The 24,401-nt window shown below is 37.9% G+C and overlaps 1 protein-coding gene across 12 annotated transcripts in view; it reads right to left on the reverse strand.

Annotated features, from left to right (window-relative positions):
* Nucleotides 1-24,401, reverse strand: part of OPA1 (OPA1 mitochondrial dynamin like GTPase) — an 86,478-nt gene that overhangs the window by 38,965 nt on the left and 23,112 nt on the right. For all 12 annotated transcript variants that reach the window (XM_072792104.1, XM_072792105.1, XM_072792106.1 and 9 more), the window contains 14 exons: nt 22,445-22,498; nt 19,453-19,557; nt 17,506-17,592; nt 16,271-16,384; nt 13,562-13,642; nt 13,361-13,435; nt 12,982-13,053; nt 12,799-12,898; nt 12,327-12,457; nt 9,677-9,749; nt 9,518-9,590; nt 7,475-7,590; nt 6,551-6,615; nt 5,701-5,777 (listed from right to left, as the gene is read on the reverse strand). In XM_072792104.1, the coding sequence (XP_072648205.1) occupies nt 5,701-5,777; nt 6,551-6,615; nt 7,475-7,590; nt 9,518-9,590; nt 9,677-9,749; nt 12,327-12,457; nt 12,799-12,898; nt 12,982-13,053; nt 13,361-13,435; nt 13,562-13,642; nt 16,271-16,384; nt 17,506-17,592; nt 19,453-19,557; nt 22,445-22,498 (1,223 nt within the window). The remainder of the gene's footprint in view (nt 1-5,700; nt 5,778-6,550; nt 6,616-7,474; nt 7,591-9,517; nt 9,591-9,676; nt 9,750-12,326; nt 12,458-12,798; nt 12,899-12,981; nt 13,054-13,360; nt 13,436-13,561; nt 13,643-16,270; nt 16,385-17,505; nt 17,593-19,452; nt 19,558-22,444; nt 22,499-24,401) is intronic.

Consider the following 24,401-nt stretch of genomic DNA (forward strand, 5'->3'; position numbering starts at 1 on the left):
TTTTATTGCCGAGCAGTACTCCACTACTTGAATGTGTTTATCTATTTAGCTGCTAGTGGACATCTGGGTGGCTTCCCATTATTGGCTATTCCAGACAAAGCAGCTATGAGCATTCACGTGCGAGTCTGTATGGACACACACTGCTGCTCCTCTTGGGTGAAATGTCTAGAATTGGAATACCTACATCATATGGCAATTATATATATAACTTTTTATGATACATTCAAACCGTTTCTCAAACTGGCTAAACTATTCTACATTCCCATGGGCACAGGATGAGGGCTCTAGACACCCCACGTCTTGCCAACACTTGATATGGTTAATCATTCTGCCGGGCTGACGGTGGTATCTCATTGTGGCTTTCATTTGCATTTCCCTAATGACCCATACTCTTAAGCGTCTTCTCGTGTGCTTATTTGCTTAATATTAATACATACTTTCTATGTATTGACTGTGGAGTCCAAGTCTGAGAACTTCTTGGTATGATTTTGAAACAATTTATCAGATCACAACACAGAGCACAGAGATGCTATGAAATATTGCTAAGTAAAACGGTCTAACACACCATGACAAAGGTTAACAGTATAAAAGATAATCATGTTGAGAATCCTGCCGTAAAGGCACCTTACAAGAACACAGATGTCTAAACAAGAAAAAGACAACTATTTCAATCAAGAAAAAAAAAACTGAACTCTTAAGAAAATATTTATTTGGCTTCTCCCAAACTAATTTCTACTGTAAAATACTACAACATACAAAAACATTCTGCTTACCAAAAGTAGTCAGTCTTAAGAGTAGCCCCAACCCCTACTACACAGCCACTAAGCTCAGGGCAGCAGAAACATCCCTCCTGGCCAAAGGTTTTCTTGGTTGAGGAGTGTCAACACTTCCTCCTATCCAAAGCTCCTAATATTCACTCAACATCTTGTGTAAAATCAAGTCTACCGAGTCAATGGGCTTGGTTGCGGCTGCCCCTTGCTAACTTTTGGGTCTTTTTCAGTGACAACCAGAACACCAAAGAGCATGAGGAAAGGGTACGCCCTGGGGCACCAGAAAGACAAAGTTCATTTAGTCACAGTGTTCATGACAGATAAGGACGGGGGAGAATTTTAGAAGCAAGCTGGAAGGAAAGAAGCTGCTCAGGGCCTCCTATTCAGATATAATTTTAAACACAAATCCAAGATTTCTGAAGATGGACAAAGGGCCAGGATCCAGCCTCTGACCACCAGGGCTTGTTGCTGCTCCCGCCTCAGAACAGACTCGGTCTGTTGTCTCTTCCTTGGAGCCTGTGGGCCAGGAATCGACATCCCAGACACCTCTTCAAGGAGGTGATAACAAAATCCCAGACCACCAAGTCCTGACAAGCCTGAGGTCCAGTCCACCCCAGGTAGCTGCTGTCACCCATCTTCACCCACCTTCCCGCGCCTGCCCTTCCACTGCCCAGCTGCTGTCCTCTGTCCATGCTCCCTGCTCCCCTTCATCACAATCACGTTCATTATGCCCCCAGTACTCGGCTCCGTAACAGACCAACCACTTTACATTCTCACATCCTCAAACCTTTCCTGGCTCTCCCTTCCAGGAGGTGGTTGTCCTCACATTCTGACCAGAGGTGCTCAAAGTTGGGAAGTGGAAGCCATGTGCTCCTCACCCTACACTCTTCCGGGCTGGACCAGGAGTCCTCAACTGCCCCACAGAAACTCCAGAGCCGTGAGGCCAGAACACGTGCTTACGCGGTCGGCCACCCTGACTTGCACTCTTATTTACATTTTCTAGTATATGTCATGTGACTGTAGACGTCTCTATTCTAAATTCTACCATCATCCAGGGAAGATTCCACAAATACACAAATTACAATTAACATTACAGTTCTACTCATTCCCCTTATTATCTCCAGGAACTTTACCTCCATTTGCTCCATTTAAATGAAAACACTTTTCTTTTTTTTTTTTTTTTTTTTTTAATTTTTATTTATTTATGATAGTCACATAGAGAGAGAGGGAGAGAAGCAGAGACACAGGCAGAGGGAGAAGCAGGCTCCATGCACTGGGAGCCCGACGTGGGATTCGATCCCGGGTCTCCAGGATCGCGCCCTGGGCCAAAGGCAGGCGCCAAACTGCAGCGCCACCCAGGGATCCCATGAAAACACTTTTCAAAATGGAAATTTGTTTTAAAGCAGACGACTTAGTCTTTACAATAACTTCAGTCAATACAGAAAAAGCAAGAAGTCCTCCGTAATTCCTTTCAGTAGTACAATCATTATTCACGGCTTGATTTATCAATAAAAACATTTAATGCAGGATCCCTGGGTGGTGCAGCGGTTTGGCGCCTGCCTTTGGCCCAGGGCGCGATCCTGGAGACCCGGGATCGAATCCCACATCGGGCTCCAGGTGCATGGAGCCTGCTTCTCCCTCTGCCTGGGTCTCTACCTCTCTCTCTCTGTGACTATCATAAATAAATAAAAATTGAAAAAAAAAATTTAATGCTTGCATAAGTATTTGTGTTTACATAAATGGATATTACAGACTGCTTTATAATACTTGTACAGTTTTCCATGTCAACATCCTATGTTTGTGAATGGCACCACAGTAATCCACTCTATGAATAAATCAAGTATGTTAATTCCAAATAGAAAACATAAATTTTAGATTTCTTTATACTTATACAGAAAACAACGGTAAAGATTCTTACGTGTTCATCTTTGTCAAATATATCTTCATTCCTATAAATTCCCAGCAATGTAATTACCTGATAAAAATGTACTCACTGTTTAACTGACTTCTCTATACCTATACATCCAATCACTAAACCCTCTCAATTCTGTCTTCTAGGTAACTTCTCAGATATTTCAAAATTGTCTCTTCTTCTCCATCTGCCCAACCACTCTTCAAGTTCAAGCTGCCATCACCTCTCATCTACATAACTCCAACAGCCAACTGCCTCTTTGCTCACTGCCCCCTTCTTCACAGCCTACCACTTTCCCTACTACGGATCTTTCTAAAATGAAAATCTGCCCTAAAGTTATTCAGTGGCCCTCCGTGCTCATGGGATAAATCTCAAGCTTCTGAACACGGCTTGTATGGCCCTTGATAATCGCTATCTGGTTTGTATCTACTGTTTATTCTCCTGCCTCTTGCCGCGTATGCTAAAGCCAGAGGTAACAGCCTTCAGCTACCTGGGACACCTCCCCGGCTCTGCAATTTTCTTGTCACTGCCTTTACCTAGCACCTTTTATCCTTTAAATCTACGATTTTGATATCAGAAACCTTTTTAATTCCTCAACTCTGAGGGGACTCAACTATGCCTACCCATTTTCCTTTCATTCTTTCAACAAAATAAACTTAATACTTCTAACCAAAAGTTATATGCGTACCATCATACCATTTTTTTAAAGTGGACTTCTACTAAATGACATGAAAAATAGATAAATCTATAATAATGGTCCCATAATGTTAACGGTGTATCAATATCTCCTGCTTGATGTCAGTAATCAGTTTCTGATGATCAGGTATGTTGTGTGAAGACACTGAGAGCCAATTTCTGCCTATAATGCATCATGTAAAATATAAACCCCCAACAACCTTTTAAGAATATAGTTACAGTAGAATAGAAGGTAAGTAAATAATAAACTATCACATAAAGGACATAAAGTACTTGTAACACTGCTTCCAGATCACCAAATGTAGATCAAATAGTCCTGGCAATTAAATAATTAACATCTTAGTCATGCATCCTAAAATATCACATAAGGCATATGCAACAAAAAAGTACGTTGGACAATAATGACTATGGGTACAATGCAGTTCAATTCAGTGTGGCATGAACTGTACAATTAGGATCTGCTATTTTGATCTATGTTTTTGTTAAGCGATAGAGTCTGGGGAAAAAAAAAAAAAAAACAAAGAAAGCTGATGAAAATATACAGAATCATCTGATCCAGCAGGTCACAGAATAATTCTCTTGCAGCCAGACGTCCTACTTTCCTCCCTTGCCTTCTCAATAGACAACCTGGAAATACAGGCTTCTCGTCCCTTCACAATTTCCTTCAGACACCTGCATGTTAAATAAATGACATCTATCTTCCTTGCTCACCTTAGTTCAGGTATACTTTGATTTCAGACTGCTCTGCCCAAACAAAACTAACCATTTCATTTGACGATACCAGGAATTTACAGAGGCACCATATTTTTCTCCCATAAGCAGCATAATTAGTTATAACAGTTTACAAATCACTTTTCATGTACATTATCCTCATACAACCTACTATGACAAGTAGTATTCACTGTGTGTGTGTCTGCATGCCAACAGGGGTGTGTGCGTGTGTATACACACTATTTCCTGCACATTCAAAAGCTAATTGGCTTACAGAAAGCCATAGAACTGGCTTAAAATACAAATAACAACAAAGATAAGCTGGGTTGTATATATCTGATTAATCAATCAACAAGTAGAGATAAGATCAGAACTCTTTTTAAGATAAGGAGAGGAGATTAAAAATAGGCAAATTTTGAATCTTTGAAGAGAGAAAAGGGGTCATCATCCAGGACACGGAGGTGGGAAACTACTAATACTGAATTTAAACTTAAGGACTGGCCACTCTGAATGTGAACTGGTGCAGCCACTCTGGGAAACTGTGTGGAGGTTCCTCAAAGAGTTAAAAATAGAGCTGCCCTACGACCCAGCAATTGCACTGTTGGGGATTTACCCAAAGATACAGATGCAGTGAAACGCCGGGACACCTGCACCCCGATGTTTCTAGCAGCAATGTCCACAATAGACACTGTGGAAGGAGCCTCAGTGTCCATTGACAGATGATGGATAGAGAAGCTGTGGTCTATGTATACAATGGAATATTCCTCAGCCATTAGAAACGACAAATACCCACCATTTGCTTCAGCGTGGATGGGACTGGAGGGTATGATGCTGAGTGAAATGAGTCAAACGGAGAAGGAGAAACATTATATGGTCTCATTCATTTGGGGAATATAAAAAATAGTGAAAGGGAATAAAGAGGAAAGGAGAGAAAATGAGTGTGAAATATCATAGAGGGAGACAGAACATGAGAGACTCCTAACTCTGGGAAACGAACTAGGGGTGGTGGAAGGGGAGGTGGGCTGGGGTGGGGGTGACTGGGTGACGGGCACTGAGGTAGGCACTTGACGGGATGAGCACTGGGTGTTATGCTATATGTTATGCAAATTGAACTCCAATTAAAAAAAAAAAAAAAAGAAAGGACTGGCCACTCTGGGCAGCTTGGGTGGCTCAGTGGTTTAGCGCCGCCTTCAGCCCAGGGCCTGATCCTGGAGACCGGGGATCAAGTCCCATGTAGGGTGTCCGGTTCCCTGCATGGAGCCTGCTTCTCCCTCTGCCTGTATCTCTGCCTCTCTCCTCTCTCTCTCTCTCTGTGTCTCTCATGAGTAAATAAATAAAATCTCTTTAAAAAAAAAAAGGACCATGGAGAAAGTAATTTTTCAGAATACCTCTTCTGAAAGATACTTAACAGATACATAACTTATTGCACTTAAATAATTAGACTAAAATAGTGGTTAGATTTTGCAAAAAGACATACTTTTATGCTATTGCCTATTTACTGTTTGGGGGGATAAGCCAAGGCTATAATAAATCACTGCTTTATGAATCTAAATTTTAGTATTTCATTATAATCCATATAGTAAAGTCTTTGAGAAAAGGTCAAATACTCACCAATGTTTTGGTGTAACCTGGCTCAGACTGATAACTTCATCGAGGATTTCATTTTTAGCCTTTTCAAATAGTTCGTTCTAGGTAATACAGATATAAGTAAGTAAGATTTTCATAAGATTGTCAATCTGCCCTGCCATGAGTTTCAGAGACCACTAAAAAAAAGGCCTCTGACAGGCTGGTAGGCTGAGCTTACATCTGAACACGCATGACTAGCAAATAATGTTCCCTCCTACCCTCTTTTTCACAAATACCAGTGGCCATATAAGGACAAAGACATGGACACGGGTGTCTACCTTATTCATTTAATTCTGAGTGCAGTTTTTCACATAACATTTATTTCGTCAGGGAAGTTTTTCACGTAACAAATGTTATATGAAAATATCAACGCCTATTAATTTAGTCTATTTGCATCAGCAAATTGATGCTCCTTTACAATGGATGGCATTTTAATATCAAGGGAAACCAAGACTGAAGTCCCACTAAATTAGAATATATTTCTCCACAGTAAATGTTGAAAAGGTAAAAAAATTGGTATGTAATTTTTAAAAAGTTTACTTCACATATTAATTCTCTAAGACCTTTTAAAGAAATGTTCCTCACTTTTTCAGAAAACATTTTACACTTGCTTTAGAATCTTATGATCTTTAATTACTTTTTAATATTATGTACTAAATAATCTAAACTACTATAGAAGAGGTAACTGCATTCCTGCAGTTAAACAGAGAGCTGTATCCTGGCAGCTCTAAATTAGTAATCTTAAGGTCAAAACCAAAGCAGTTTGGCTGACCAGGTTTTGCTCATCAACACAAATTCTGTTAGAACACGATATTAAATAAGACATCTGTATTACCCGGTCGAGTTCTCGCAGGCGAGGATAGTTATTCTTCCACTCAGTTTCAAGGTTAAAACGTGTTGCTGAGGAAGAAGGAAAGATGTTCCAGTTTCAGGACTTTCTTTCCAGCTGCAGTAGTTAAAGCTGATCTCACACACGTCTGTACTAACTGAACTTCTGAGTGTACACCTATGGTTCCTGAGTGTTCTGGCTCTCCACAACTCAGAGTCTCACCACTGAGACAGTTTTCCAAACCAATCTTCTGGACTTTAGTTTCTCCATCTTCAATCCACAAAACAGAGCTGACACAGCTTAGGATAGCCGCTAACGGCACGGACTCTGGAATCACATCGCCACGATTCAAATCCTGGGTCTATTACCTATTGTGTAGGATGCTGGGGGCACCACTTGGGTAAGTTACTGTTGCCCCAGTTTCTCTTCTGTGGAATGGGAACACAACAATACTCATAGGGTTGCGGAGGGACCCTGTGGGGGTCCTTGCCAAGGGGAAAGGGGAGGGAAAGGATACTCTCATCAAATGAAACTACGACAACAAAGCCACAGAGCAGGAAAGTGTGGGACTCAGGAACTAGTACAACACAGCTGAAGCACAGGCCGCTCTGCCTCCCAAGGCCATTCCTCTCGCATCCCTAAAAAACGGGGAATCTGAGTCCTCTGTAGTTCACTAAGCTTTCTCCCAAACAGTACTGCCAACCTTCTACTCGGTTTCAACTCTGCAAAGTGCTCCTTGTGATGTTTCCCCTGAAGGAAAAAGTGTTCTTAACAAGTGAAAATTTGTATTTTTTCTACTTTCCACATACTATCTAATAGAAAATGAACTAATACGCAACTACTCAGGGAATAAAGAATCTGCTGGATACCCAAGACTGCCATCTAATAAAATGTCTGAAGTTGTTAGTTCATTTTAAAAAGCCAACTTACCTTTGAAACTATCAGCCTGTTGCTCAACTGACTCTCGTACCATTTTCCAAAAGCAGTCTGAAACAGCGAGGCTTAAATTTCTTGTGGTCACTTGGTGTGCCTTTAGCATACTTGTCCTAATAAAAAATAACAAGAGCTACAGTACATAAAAATGGCAAAAAGGACAACATTACTATCATGTCTGAAAATGTGCTTGTTATAATATAATGAGAACAGCCACCCTCACATCTTACACCAGCACTGCTGAATGAATGTTCTGTGATGCAGAAAACGTCCTCTAACTGAGCTACCCAAAATGGTAGCTACTAGCCCCATGGGGTAATTGAGCCCTTGGAAAGTATGGCTAGTGTGACTGAGGAACAGAAGTTTTCCTTTCTTTAAAGTTAACTAATTCAAATTTAAGTAACCCAAGGCTAGTGCCTATTCATGCTGGACAGCTAGGTGCCATACACCTGGCTCCGGTCCCTACAGATAACACTCAAGACCATGTCTGCAAGAACTATCTTGATTTACTATACCAATACAGACACAAACATACTTTGCCATTTTAAGAGATTCCATATATAAGGTTTTAATATAATTCAGTTGTCCTTTAGTTCTTCTTTCTTGCTTTTTTTGTCAGGATCTTATTTTCATGAATTTCTATCAATATCTATGTAGGGTACCCCTCTGACATCCCCACCCGACTTCAACTTTCTCCAATACTGAAAGAGAACGGAATACATTTACACAAAATCCAACTGTTGGGGGCACCTGGCTGGCTCAGTTGGTAGAACATGCAAGTCCTTTTTTTTTTAGAAGATTTTATTTATTTAGGAGTACCTAGGTGGCTCAGTTTGTTAACCATCTGACTCTTGGTTTCACCTCATGTCATGATCTTGGGGTCATGAGATCGAGCCCCATGTAGGGCTCTGCACTCAGTGCAGAGTCTGCTCCTCCCCCTTCTCACTTGCTCTCTATCAAATAAGTAAACAAATAAAATCTTAAAAAGTAAAGAAAGATTTTTTTTTTGACTTACTTGAGAGAGAGGGAGGGAGGAAGGGTGTGAGTGGTGGCTGGGGCACAGGGAGAGGGAGAGAGAGAGAGAGAATCTCAAGGGGATTCCCGGCTAAGTGCAGAGCCCAACATGGGACTGGGATCTCATGACTCTGAGATCATGACCTGAGCCAAAATCAAGAGCCAGATGCTTAATCGACTGAACCACTCAGGCGCTCTGGTAGGACATGCACCTCTTGTTCTGAGTTTTGAGACCCACGTCAGAGGCAGAGTTTACTTAAAAATAATAATAGGGCAGCCCGGGTGGCTCAGCGGTTTAGCGCCTGGCTTCAACTCAGGGTGTGACCCCGGGTCCCGGGATTGAGTCCCACATCGGGCTCCCTGCATGGAGCCTGCTTCTCCCTCTGCCTGTGTCTCTGCCTCTCTCTCTGTCTCTCATGAATAAATAAAAATATTTAAAAATAATAATAATAAACATAAAACACCAGAAGGATTGGTTCCTTTAAAAGATAAATAAGTAAAAATATAAGTGCTGATTTTTATTTTTTAATGATTTTTTAAAAATTTATTTATTCATGAGAGACACAGAGAGAGAGAGAGAGAAAGGCAGAGACACAGGCAGAGGGAGAAGCTGGCCCAATGCAGGGAGCCCGATGTGGGACTCGATCCTAGGTCTCCACAATCACGCCCTGGGCTGAAGGCGGCGCTAAACCGCTGAGCCACCCGGGCTGCCCTAAGTGCTGATTTTTAAATATCAGCACTTAGGGCATACTATAAATAAATACTTATTTATAAGTAAAACAACTAAAGAGGTGTCTGTGTTGTCTTTCAGAGGCAGTTTATTATACCAGCATGTACTGTATCATAGGATAAGCTGTTCCTAATTCTGACTAGTTGAGGACTTGGCTATTAGATACAGATCACTATTTGGGACAAACTCTGGAAACTCAATGTTAAACTAACAACTACAAAACAAACTTTTAAATAAAAACAGTGTAAGCTACTCCCGCACTACAAAATCTTTAAATATTTAAACCATATACCTACTTTAAGAGTTTTGAATTCTGAAAAAATTCTTCTTCATATTCTCTTATAGCTTCAATGCTTTCCGAGCTGTTTCCTAGGAAAAGATGGTGAAGGTCTAAGAAAACTAATCTTATCTGAAGACAACAAAAACTTAAATTATAATAATCCATCTTTGCATACCTTTTCCTGTTACAACAGCAAAATAACCTAGAGCTTTCATTGGGAAGAGTTTTCCTTCAATTATCTGCTGAATCTATTTTTAAAAGTGGGAAAAAAATTTGAGATGTACGTTTATATAAGGTTTTTAAAGCATAACACACTATTCAGAAAGCAAACGATAATGCTGTATATATATATATATATATATGTTCAGTCAAATATATAAATCTGTACAGAAGTATCAAAATGTTTTTCAATTGCTATTTGAGGGAAAAAATATTTAATTTCACTACACTAAAAGATACATTATTAAGATATAAATGTATTATTAAAACTTGGAATGATGTGTAGTGCTTTGGGGTCAGGCTTCGTTTAATTTTAGCTCCACCACTTACCAGCTATAAGGCCTTATTACTTTTTTCAAAATGACTGTTGAGAAGATTCTCTGAGGCACTATGATACATCCCACAGTGCCAGGGACGCAGGGGCACTCGATAAATGGCAGCAGCGATGATTATTTCCCCATGCTCTTCTTCAAATAGATATATTCTATCCAAGTTGGACTGTCCTATCTTACTCCCTTTTTTAAAATATTCGGGTCCACTGGCTCTCATCTCTTTTAGGGTCAAAAACCCTTTTATAAATATAATAAAAACTAAAGACTCTGTCCCCAGAAAAATGCGTATTTGCACAGAGATCTATCATTCACACAATTTGAGTGTTCCTGCTCCCAGGAGCCCGTTCACATTAACACTGAGATAAGAATCCCTCCTCTAAGACAAGTTACACTCCTGAGCTAATGCTGACTCTTTGGCATAAAAAAGGACTGATATAAACTTCAACTGTATTTCAAAAGAAATACAAACTCACTACCTAGAGAAGAGGGGAAAGGAATGAAAGAAATGAAGAGACATGGGAAGGAGGCACAGAATTTGCTCCTACCTCGTTTCTCCCCGCCTCCATACCAGGACCACTACCCACCACAGTAGGCCTTCCCCCTCAAAATATGGCGAAGCAAAGGTCATGGAGGCTGTGCAGAGAAGAGTTAACATAGCAGGTCTGAGACTGCTGTCCTGGAAAGGCCTGCTCGTCCCTGGCTGGCATCTGAGGACCTCAGTGGTAAACAATTACCACATTGATACAAAAGTTTCCCCATATAACAGTGGTTCATTGTGTAAGTAGTGTGGTTTCTGCTGAACATCTGCTTTCCTTTGGGTGTCTGGAATCTGAGGGTGCCTACATGCACAGCCCCCAGTCAAAACCTTAGGAGCGGAGTCTCTCATGAGAAACTTGTTGCTGGAGGGATAAGCACTTACTGCAGGACTCTACTGGGAGAGGGCTCCGGAAACCTGAGCCTGGTTTCCGCCGGATACCATCTCTTACACTTTTGTCTTTTGTGATTTGGCCTTGTATCCAATCACCGTTAACAGATCTTAGGTTTAAGGATGACTGTGCAGAGTCCTAGGAGTCCTTCTATAGAATCAGTGAGCTTTGGGGTGGTCTATCTTGGGAACCCAGCACAAGAGGCACACTGGCAGAAAGTTTCAGGTGGAAGGAGAGAAACTCTGCGCAGTAGCACAAGAGATGCACACTTGTATCCGAAGTTGCTCTATGGGGGAATCAAGATACAATAGCAGATGACAGCCACCATGTATGTAAGACCATGCCAAGCATTATTTTAACCACTTTACAACGAATATTTGACTCATTTTGCAACCTAGTACCATTAATATCTTCATTTCCAACAGATGAGGAACTGAAAGCACTTAAGAGGTTTAAAAATGTACCCAACATTACACAGCTAGCAAACACTAGAGCCAGCATTTGAAACCAAGCACTCTGACTAGATTCTGTACTCTCAACCGCTACGGTCTGCCTTTACAACTCAGTAAAGAACGTGTCCTCAGTCAGGACCTGCATCCTAATATCACTTACAATGTTATCTTGAAATAAAACTCTTTTGTTGATACAGGAGAAGGACAGGAGGGACACTGAACCCCGCATATAAAGTTGCAGAATTTCAGAAAGAAAATGACCCAAGAGATCAACTAGATTAATAGGATGGATTATGCACTAACTAGATGCAGAGAAGTAACAAGATTTGCCCAAGGACACAGAGACAGTTGGTAGTGGAGCATGGATAAGAATGCTGAGGCCTGACCCCAATCCAGTGCCTTCCCTATTAGAAAAATCTGCTTCATAGTCTTTGATCAGTTAGGAAAGATAATGTTTATTTTGGGGTGGGGGTGGGGGGGAGGACACAATGTCCAAAAGGAATCTATAGTGTCACTAGGTCTACACTAATTTATGAACATCAACTAAAAACAAATTAGAAAAGAAACACCACAATTGTTACTAATTTGTGGTTAATTAATAAGTGGTTAATGACTGTCAGCATACAAGATTTAAATCAGAGTAAGCAACATTAATATAGTGTTCTAAGAATTTCTGAAGCAAACAAACCAAAATTATGGGATTTTATTTATATCTCAAAATTGCACTTAAGAATTTACTATAAACTTTCTAATACTTTGTTTTTCATAAGAAAAATCCCACTAAAGTAATCCACAGAAGTTTTCGTTTGCTTGTTTTTGTTTGTATAACGAGTCCCTGTCATAGCTGAAGCTTGTACTCTAGACACTGTTCCGTGACAGTACAGAACTTCCCTCACCCTGCTTGGGCTAGCCACGTTCTTTTCCGCCAGGTCAACTTTGGTCAAAACAAATATCGTCCTCCTTCCGTGAGGATCCATTTGACTGACCAAGTCTGTAACAATGCTGCGTTCAGCATCCACGGATCCATCTGAAAAAAATTTGAAAAACGACACTGTAACAACTGCAAAGTAGATCTCAAAATTTCTATATGCTACACCCTTGTATCTACATTATAGTTAAGAAAATATTTCTAATTCATTTATTGTAGTTATGAGAAGAAATTTTAGTCAATAAATATCTTTGATGCCTACATGAAATTTATCAGAATATTCCCAACTTCAATTCTATTTACTAATAAAATGAATGACTTAAAGGAGGGCAAGACATATTTATCTTGTATGTTTATGTAACACGCACATTTAGAGCAAAGCTGAGACTGCTAACGAAGGAAGCATATCAGTGCAGTTAAAACCTTTTGATAAGATTTACCTTGAATACATAGTATGATGGCGTTAGGATTCTGCATATAAGCTTTGCTGATACTGAAAATAGTTTCCTTTGTGTCAGGAGCCATGCCTGATGTCACAGTCTTGAAGAAAAAGGTTTTAAATGTCATTATACGTATTTTTCACAATAGGAACAAGACAAAATATATGTTTTATATACACTTACATTAATCACACCTGGTAAGTCAACAAGCACCATTCTCTGCAGTCCAGGGCCTTTTACATTTAAGGATATGGTCTACTCAGGGAGCAAAACAAAAACAAAACTAATTGTCAGGGGCGGTTTGTTAGGAATTTATTGATGATATATATTCTGAAAATTCTGTACCTCACCCATTCAGAAAGAAGTTACTCTTTTTCTGATCCTTTTAGTTAATTATTCTAGATAACTACCCATAAAATGATACATTATTTAAAATATTAAAAAAAATCTATGTATTTTAGAATAGCTGCAATCTAAACATGAATGCCAATATCATGATTTATATCAAATCATAAACTTTGGATTTCCATAGAACATTGTTAGAATGAATTATAACACTTACCTCAGGACTAACAGTACAGCCTTCTTTCACATTTTTCCTCATTCGGAGTTCTATTTCATGTCTTAATGCCGCAAGCTATTAATGGAAAACAACAAAATCCTATGAAAATCTTCGGCTAACAAATATTCCAGTTAGTTGTCTTTCATAAGCTTACACGAGTTACAGAGTTACACACATGAACCTCACGTAAATTCTACTTACATCCTCCTCTTTGGTAAGATCGAACTCCCGAGAACTATCTTTAAACAAGGCCACATGGTGAGGACCTTCACTCAGGGTCACCTGAAATCAACGGAAAATCGAAATGCAGTAATGCATTTACAATTCATATTGATCCCATAGGCCTTATATGGTCTTCGGCCCACTGCACTGCATAAACCCGGGCATCCCCTCACAGTACACTTCAGGAATATACCGGAAGGCTGTCAACATGTCAGTGCCGAGACTACAGAATTTTTTATCTGTACTGTCCATACATCTGTTGCATGTGCTATAATTTCCCAACAAGACTGCCGGCTACTCTTTATCTCTCATGACCTAGAATAAAATGCTGCCACCCTTCTCCTTTCCCGGTCAATGCTATTAAGCCTAAGCACAAAACCATCAACCTCAAACTTCAGAGACAAAAAGAAATCTTGCATTTAACTCCCAAGGTTAATTTAGGTAAAGGACAATCCTTTTATTCAACTTCTATCTATTGAGGGTTCACTGCGTCAAGTGTTGCAGGAGGGGAAACAAAGAACCCAGTGTCCCTGGTTTAGACCTCACTACCTCCTGGGAGAAATACACACAGAGCCAACAGGACAGTGAAGCAAACCCAGGTGCACACAAGACTGACCACAGGGGAGCTAAGGCAGCCTTCACCCAAGGAGTGTGACGTGCACACAGCAGTTCTCTAGCAACTTATATATCAACTATCAGGGCTTTCATGACAACTTCTAAACTTCATGTTCCTTTACTTTTCATTCGTAACTTTCAAGCTTCTTTAGAATGATTCTATTTCACTTTTAAAATACAATTCCTTCTACTGAGACTAGCTAAGCAGGCGAGGTAACCAACATAACTCAGCTGTTTGAAGGCATCAGAGAGCAACCACGGCTGCTTGGCCTTGGTCCGAGACCCCAGAGGAATTCAGGGCACATTCTTATGGTTGTTTTCCCTCAGGGTGCTTGCAGATTTGTGGCACAGGGTAGCGTAAGAGAAAAAGTTAAAAGTTGAGGCAGTGTTACTGGGTTGAAGAAGGAAGATGAGAGATCAGGGTATCAAGCAGCCCTGGGTTAAGGTGCTGAAGCCCCAGAAAAAATCGACACCCCCATGTCAATTACATGCTGCGATTTATTCAGGCCAAAAACACTGGCGTCATCTTAACAACTGCCTCTCTCTATATCGAGTACGTCAAGAAATCCTAGTGATTTTGTTTTCAGAATAGATCCATAATCTAACCATCTCTTATCACCTTCCTGGCTAGTTCCCTGGTCTAAAACATCACCTCAACACTGCAATAGCTCCCCATCTGGTCTCCATGGTTCTACCTATCTTGCTTATGTCTACTTTCAACATAGCAACCACAATGAGCTTTTTAAAAAGTAGTACCATATAGGGTGCCTGGGTAGCTCAGTTGAGCACGCAACTCTTGATTTTGGCTTAGGTCATGACCTTGGGGCCCTGGGATCAGCCCTAAGTCAGGCTCTGTACCCAGCACGGAGTGTGCTTGGGATTCTCTCCCTCTTCCTCTGCACCAACCCCTCACCTTGCATGTGTGTGCATGCTCTCTTGCTCTCAAAAAAAAAGGTAATATTACTCTGTTCAAAACCCTGGACTTGCTCCCTATTTTATTAAAAATAAAAACTGAAGTCTGTGCAATGACCAACAAGGCCTTAATAATCTACTTCCCCCTGCATCCCATTATTCGTCTCATCTCCTCATCTGCTACTCCTCACTCTGCTCTAGCCACACTGGCCTCGAATACAATAGCCACCTAACCACCTCAGGGGCTTTGCACTAACTTTTTCTCTGCATGGAACACTCTTGGACTAGATATTCACATGACTTCTTCTCTCACTTTGTGCAATTCTTGGTTCAAATGTCACTTCAATGCAGTCTTCCTGGCACCCTCCCCTCACCTGGCTCCACTTTTTTTTTTTTGGTGGCATAACACTTACCACTTCTAACATACTATGTAATTTAGTCATTTATTTTGCTTATTATTTATTGCCTGCTTCCCCTTCTAGAACACGCCCTGCATTATGGCAAGAATCTGTTTTGCTTAACTAACACACTGTCTAGAACAGTGCTGGAATATATTAAGCACTCGAAAAGTATTTGTTGAATGAAAGACTGTAGCCACAGACTTTCTTGCTGTGACCATGGATGAACTGTTATAACTTCTATCTAATGCATGCTGAGTCCCAGCCTTTTACCTCAAAGACTCTGCTACTGCAATTGTTCCCTCTCTCACCTCATCATTTTTACTTCTCAATCTAGATCACTACAATCAGTATGTTATCTGTCCCTTGACCCAAAATATTTCAACTGCTACTGCCCCAGTACTCTAGTCTTCTTACAGTAAAACTGGAAAATTGTATCTACTGACTCCACTTTGAATATTCTCATTTTCTGACTCTTTTCACTGACCTCAATCCGAATAAAATCTAGAGTCCTAACAATGGCTCTGTGTAGCCCAGCCCACCATGCCTCTGCCTTCCTCTCCCATCTTCCTTCTATCACCCCCTCGGCTCCTGTCACACTGGCCTCTAGGCTGTGCCTCCACCAATTTCCACAATAGGGAGTAATTCCCAATACTAAGCATCAGTTCTTTTCAGTTACAATTCTTCATTTCAACACAATGAACAAACTTCACTGTAGTAGCTACCTTCCAAGGAGCTTCATCCTGATGAGCTGCTGTCCTACCTTAACCGGAGAGCGTGTCATCATCTCCCCAGATCCTCGAGGGAATATCCGCGCCTGAGCAATCATTTCCAACACACTAGTTTTTCCAGCACTCTGGTCTCCAACCACAACAACCTTACCAGAGAACAAATAACATTTAATTCAGTTTTTTTTTAATTCAGATTTTTTTTATAAGCATTTTAAAAAATTTTTTTTTATTTATGATAGTCACACAGGGAGAGAGAGAGAGAGGCAGAGACATAGGCAGAGGGAGAAGCAGGCTCCATGCACCGGGAGCCCGACGTGGGATTCGATCCCGGGTCTCCAGGATCGCGCCCTGGGCCAAAGGCAGGCGCCAAACCGCTGCGCCACCCAGGGATCCCTTTAATTCAGATTTTAAATACAAACTTATCTTTAAATAGATTTGAAATACTGCTGAGATTTTTCAGTCTTTTAAAATATCTACAGTTAAATAATTTTAAAAATCCCATTCATTAAAACAAAGATGGTTGTTATCTCTATGCAAATTGAAAATATAAATAGCAAAATATTAATTGGGTCCATTATTTATAACCAAATTTTTAATAAAAACTTGTGTTAATTAAACCACTACTTCTAAAACCAGATCGTTCATGTTCTACAGCTAGTTTACTCTGTATAAAGACATTTTCAATTCTATGATGTTAAATTTCACTTGCTGATAAATTTAATCCACTGTTCAGGTTTTTCAGTTTCAGAGATGTTATAATACATAATTCCAGGGATCCCTGGGTGGCGCAGCGGTTTGGCGCCTGCCTTTGGCCCAGGGCGCGATCCTGGAGACCCGGGATCGAATCCCACGTCGGGCTCCCGGTGCATGGAGCCTGCTTCTCCCTCTGCCTGTGTCTCTGCCTCTCTCTCTCTCTCTCTCTGTGACTGTCATAAATAAATTAAAAAAAAAAATACATAATTCCAAATACTTGATAACCTTGCTTCATCACATAAATATAAGTAAGCTAAAGGACCAAAAGAGTCAAACAACATTTAGTGCTTAAGACATCATCTAGAGCACATAAATAAGTAAAAAATATATGTCTCTGTTTATGTCTGTGTGATGTGTACATATATATATGTCTACATTGTGTCTGGGTATGTATGTATGTATATATAACTTTTTTATTTTTTTTACTTTTTATTTATTTTTTTATATAACGTTTTAAAAACCTAGTGTTCGTTTGCTAAAGAGCAGGTTCACTGTGTATTAATTTTTCACTTACCCTTGGCAGATGATCTTGTGTATTATAACTGGCGTCATAATCAGATAGAACATCCAGAACTTCAGAATACATGTCAATCAAAGATTTCTGTGAAATTTTAAAAATTAAAAATTTTTAAATATTAAAATTTAAATTTTAAACAATGAACAAATTTTAGAAATAAATATGTCAAGAGGGAAAAAAGCTGATAAATACAAAATGTTCTTCCATAGTGATTATATTGTTTTTTTCTAACTACATAAATGCACTTTCATAGTAAAACAGTATAGAATAAAATTTCATTTTTTCTTATTCAATTTGTTTTATTTAGAGATATGCTAATTTTATTTTATTTTTTAAGATTTTATTTATTTATTCATTAGAGACACAGAGAGGAGAGAGAGAGGCAGAGACACAGGCAGAGGGAAAAGCAGGCTCCATGCAGGGAGCCCAACGTGGGACTCGATCCTGGGACCCCTAGCCACCCAGGTGTCTCGCTGATTTTAATACAGTAAATTAACTGAGGCTTTCCCAATCTTCCGATTAAATTTTAAAAGAGGGAAGTTACTGTTTAATATTGAAGAACTAATATTAAATAGTAAACAAAGGGAGACTATTAACACCACAAAGGCCAAACAAGGAGTCAGGTGACCAACTGCAAGGATATCATCCTGTATCAAGTTTGGTATGTATATCAGAGATGGGGGGGGGTTTGGCAGAAGAGAGAGAGAGAGAGAGAGAGAGAGAGAGAGAGAGACTTCAGAAAGGATAAAAGTAAAGAAGAAATCACAAGACTGTTAAATCAGTAGGAATGAGTAAGTGTACTATGAGAGTTGGGCAGACTCAAGTGTGAGAGCATCAGAGGCAGATATCCTGCATTGTTTCTTTCTCTAGAACCAGGACAGAACTTGGTACCTGGCAAATAATAAGCTTCAGAAAAGTATCTGATGAACGAATGAGCAAACAAAAAAGTAGGAGAAAAAAGGGCTGCTATCAAGCATGTAATAATTAAAGACAAGTTTCAGTGCACGGTAGGAACAAAACGAGGGCCCACATTTCCTTTCATCTCTTAACACCTAAAAGTAATTACATAGAAAGCAACTGCTATTCCTTCCATCAAAAAATAAACAAAGTTCTTGAAATGTTCATTACCATTTCATTTTATGACAATGCCATTTCTGAGGTGAACTCTCAAAGTATATTAACACTTGGACATGACTTTTCTCAACTGCCATGTGTCACTTGTGAATAAAGCCATGCTATTTGCTTTAGGCAGTCATGATTTAGCATCAGAACTACTAATACATGTCGGTCAAACTAAACTACTTCTTTGGACTTTGGCTTCAGAATACTTCTGAAATGATTTACTGTAGGTTTACTACACACAAATTGTTTACTTGTATGAGATTAAAGTTAAAAATATTACTTCAATTTAATTCAGCACATACAGCTTGGTTTAGTGGGCAATGAGATTTAACTTACTGATAATGGTAATTACCAATGTGCTGATGATAAAAATACCAGCATATGCTTTTTCAAAAATGCTTTAAAATGCCTAAGAAACCTTGCAGAAGAAAATATTAATTCATTTAAAACTGAAGATGGTGGACTAATCATTCACTGGAAATATAAATAAGTTATGATGCTAAGTCATATCTAAACGTCCCTCAACTCACAATTCTGATTTATAGCTGTAGGAATTAAAGAAGCCTAAAAACAATTAGGTATTTAAAAAAATAAATTCACAAGAACTGTTAAAAGGATGAAGATTTTATGGGCCTCACACGAAACAAATGTCTGGAGACTATAATTTATGAAGTGTCTTAATATAGGAATAGATTTTCCTATCTCCCAAGAATACCAGGTTAGAAAGAAAAGGACAGAACCTTTAAAAACTAGTATTGACAAATGCACAATGCGAAGTGGCAAAGTTCTGGAACTAACAAAATTAAGGTAAAATGAAAATACCTTAAGTTTTCTGTGATGGATGCCTTTGTCATCTTTCTGCAATACTAATTTTCGTAATTCTTTGTTCTCTTTTTCTAATCGCTCCAGGATCCTCTGGTACTTTAACTGTAACAAAATAATACCATGACTACATAAGAAAAAGATGAGTTAATTAAGTCTAAATCAAAATCTTCCAAAATCCTGAAGTCATATCTCCTGAATATTTAAAATGAATTATTTCATTTAAAAAGCTTTGAAAATGTTGAGAGAATAAAATAAATTATGAAAATTCTATCATACAAATGGGGGTATTCATTACAGTTTTCGATTGAAATTCAGCATTTTATTAGGAAAATTCTTTGCTATTTACATTGAAGAAATTGAATTATTTAATAATACTAAAATATAAGAATTTAAAGAAGCAAGTCCTTAAGTGCACTCTTCTGAAACAGTATTTCCTATTATATCAAAAATTTAAGCCTTCATAATAGGGACATTTGACAAAAATTCAAATTCTTTCCATTACCCATGTTATTTTATATAGTAATTAAAACGATATAAAAGAACAACAGCTAAAAGTACCTGAGTATTATGTAACAACAGGCTGGATGCTGAGTGTTTTACCTTCATTAGCTTCCTTAAATCTTTACATGAGGCGAAGGTTATCTAGATTAGGGACCTGAGGTTAGGGACCCTTGGTTGCATATCCAAGGTCACAGGGTTTTGAATATAGGTCAGAGTCAAGAGCTCAAATTCTCCAAATTTTGGTTAAGTTTCCATGGCCAGAGAATTACACATTAATTTTTAAAATATTGATACAAAAACAGATTTAAAGAAGCTTGTTTTGTCAAAGTAGATGCTTAGCTACACATTTTTCTCCTCAAATAAATGTGATCCTTTCCTACTTGGTCATCTCAGTGTGTATACTATCATTTCTTCTCTAAACATGAACAGTGTTCAGACACTAATAAGAATTACTTCTTCCTACAACCAGGAAAATGTTTATGTCCAACTTATATCATGACTTTCAAAATGGAAAATCATCATTAGGAAAATTTTTAGGTTGCTGTAATCTTCTAAGAACAAAGTAAGTAACAGGAAGTCAGGGCTCTATCCTCAGGGAATGTCCAACTTCAGTCAAATTTTAAAAATGCACGTTCTGCAGTAGGACTGTACTATGGGATAGGTAGAAGCTAGACTCTGCCGTAAGCATCTTCAACAACACTGGTCCATTTGTATGTGGTAGTAACACATACAACAAAATTCTTGCATGATTATTAGATCCTGGCTGTGTATCATGGTAGCCACTAGCCCCTGGGGCCATAGGGCGCTCTGCAATGTGCTTAGTCGGAACTGAGACGTACTGTTCAGCGTAATTTTTCAGCGATTTTTACCATTCAGTAAATAAATGAGTAACTAAAATACCTCTTTACCATTTTTATACTAATTACATGTTTAAATGATATGGACTTGGGATTTACAGAGTTAAATACAATATGTCACCAAAATCAGTTCTACCTATTTCTTTTTATCTTTTTGGAATCTAAGAATTTTAAATGACACATGTGGCTTGCATTCTATTTCTATTGCACACCACTGATACAGATAGCCCCATGGCTTACTGTCGGGAAATGTTCACACGGTGTGTCAATGCCCACTGGCTGACACTACAAATCTGCACAAGTCAGAGAGTTGCTATCAATGGATATACAAGGGTGGTAGGACACTGGCTCATTTCTCTGTAAATACAGAATCAATTACGGGGTCTACATTCCAGAGAAGGTACCATCTTTGGTATAGGTACCATCTGCAGCCATCCTGCAGAGATGTGTTACTGAGCTGTCCTCCAGAGATCTAGGACCAATAGTTCTCAAACTTAAGGATGTATCAGGATCATCTGGGGGCTTTTAAAAAGAAAGACTGCTGGGTTTTACTTCTAGAGTTTCTGATTCAGGAGGTTTAAGAAGGGGTCAATAATATGCATTTCTAACAAGTTCTTGAAAGGATACTGATGCAACTGCTCCAAGAGACTACACTTTGAGACCAATGATTCTTAACCTCTGGCTGAAGATTGGAATTGCGTGGCAAGGAAGCCTTTAAAAACATACATGGTGATGGCCAAAGCACAAGTGACTCTATGGTAGAGCCAGACATGAGGATCAATGCATACGTATCAAAGAAATCAATGCACAGATATTAGGAAAACCTGTGACTTGAAATATAATATTTAATTTCATCTAGACCGCTTTTATTTTTTTCCCAAAAGTTTTTCCTTAAAAAGTTTTAACATAAAAAACAAAAAATTAATCATTGCATATCATTATCTATGTAAATTAACATAACTGTTTTATATTACAACTATATTTAAATTACATTATAATACACTAATAATGATAATAATATATGAATTAATGATGGAGTGGGTGATAAGGCAATTTTGCACTAGAATTTACCAACTCATCAGGTTGCCCAGAAAAACATGTCTTTAAAAGAATGGTAAATTAAAAAAAAAAAAAAAAAACAGAATGGTAAATTAACTAGAGGAGAAGAGTTTTTCAAATTAGTGCCAGAAATACATTTAGAAAAGTCATTAACTGATTGGTCCTGGGATTTAGAGAAGTAAAGGAAAATGATCCTGAGGGATGACTCGAACTATAGTGGACTCAAATCAACTTTCTATGACTTTAGCCTACCAATGTAAAAATGCAAGCATAGGTCTCTATAAGAAAAAGTTGCTTTTCTGCACTTTTTTTTTCTATAGCAGTTTTTCTTTAAAATTAGAAGCACAAGATTCACTCAAAAGTAGGTTTTTATACATAAAGGAGTTAATCATACTTATCAAGTTCCTTTTGTATTCTTTACTTCTCAATTTACTTTTGCATTTTTTTACATCTATCGATAATAAGGTTGTATCATCAAACCACTCCAAATTTTGCTCTCTTAAAAAAATTCCCACATCATCAAACTTAAGTATAAGATAAAGTCCCTGGTTCTTTCTACACATCAGAATTACCTGAGTATGCAGAAGTTCTTCTTGAAGCTGGTCAATTTTCTCTTTGTCTGTCACCTGAATATTTAAAAAGATTAATTTTATTCCAGTAGAAATAGATTTATATTTTTTGAAAAGTAAATTTAAGTTAAATTTTTTGAAAAGTATCTTTAAAATAAAAACTACTGACTTTATATGCATATTTAATCAAAGTAAATTTTAAATCAAGTGATTTAATAAAGAAACATCTGTATTCAACATTAAAATTGCTTATCAAAATTTTGTAACTGTATTAATACATAAAACCTTAAAAAGCAATCATTTTCCAGATGCTATTCTAGTGATTTCTGATGAATGGCTTGTTAGAAAAATAAGAGATCAACACGTATGGTTACTACAGTTTTCATAGGTTGTTTTACACTCAACCCCAGGCATTTGGATGCTTGGAGAAAAAGAGCATTGACACCTACAGAAATGTGTCTGGGGAACTAGATACATGTTATCATTTATAGCTACTGAAAACATTCCGTGGTCATAGTGTATATGTTAAGCATCTATTATCCATTTCTATTCCGTAAATAGGGAAATATCTAATAAATGCAAAAAACAACTTGTATTTTCAGAGCTTTAAGTGGAGCCAGGCACTTGTTTTTAAATTCAATTCCAGCATAAAATCTGCTAACCCTTAACAGAGTGAATGCATCAGTAGCGATAAAGTTGAGTAAGGCAACTGTAATTGATTTAAACATAAAACAAAAAAATAGGATAAAATTTATAGCTATTGTGGAAACTACTCCCAATTGCTATTAATGTTAATAGTTCTAAGATGAAATATCCAAAAACAACAAAGAACTTTACTGCATTAACAGGCTCTAGTCAGAGTGTAATTCTAAATATAAAACACAATGATCAATTTCAATTAAAATGATGTTATTTATGACAAGTCCATGTAACTGTGCTTTGACTCCCTGATGAGGAAGACAGAAGTTGTCGTACTCTGTCTTTCAAAATAATTGTCTAATTTCTGATAATCAAAATTCATAAATATGAATTTATTTCATAGGAGACAAAACTCAAGGTAAAATTCATGGAAGTCCTGTTCACTTTCATTCAATGGCTATTTAAGCAATCAAGACATCATGGTATCAAATATATATGAAAAATATTTAAATGATTTGTGGTAGATATTAATAACTCTTGTCCACACAATAAAGATATTCTGAGGTTTTAATTCCTATTTCCAAATACTTTCTCAAAGTATTCCCTAAACTTCTTTTAAATAAAAATGACAAACCATATGTAAATATTATTTTTTCCCTAAAAGTCTATACCTAAAAATCTCCAAATGATTCAGTAATTAGAAAAAATATAAAAAAATTCTGTATTACTGTTTTCTCATTCTTGTATAGCAAGCAGACACAGAGAGCAGCTTTCTCATTTGTGTAAAATGGACAAGAATTACTAATAGTCTTCTAAAATGTAAGGAAACAAGCAAGTTGGGAAGGCTCCAACAACCTGAAGAACAAAATCTTGAAGACCGATGAAGAAATAAACAACTCATTGTTTTCACATGGCATGCCATCATACTCTAATAATGTGGTCATAAATATTTTGCTATGTAGATTAAATTCCCAATTCATTTTAAAAGGTAACTGTGTTCCATTAAGTACTCATCTGATTGCAGCTAAATTGAGATGAAATATATAAGCAGTATTAGTTTTGAATGTGAATATTTAATGATTTCATGCAATATATTCTAAATTATAATAGAAAATGCAATAGTACTCTACATATGGGACAATAATTAAGAACGTAATACAATTACACAAAAAATGCTTACTGCAAGCCAAGGTCTAGAGAAGGTTAACTTGGTAGTTTGGTAAAATAAAAAGGGTATATGTAAAGTTAAAATGTTACAAAGTTATTAGACTTTTGCAATTACATAATTTATACTAATATTAGTATTTAGTAATGATGACTA

Source organism: Canis lupus, chromosome 22 (genome assembly GCF_048164855.1).
Source record: "Canis lupus baileyi chromosome 22, mCanLup2.hap1, whole genome shotgun sequence".
NCBI lineage: Eukaryota > Metazoa > Chordata > Mammalia > Carnivora > Canidae > Canis > Canis lupus.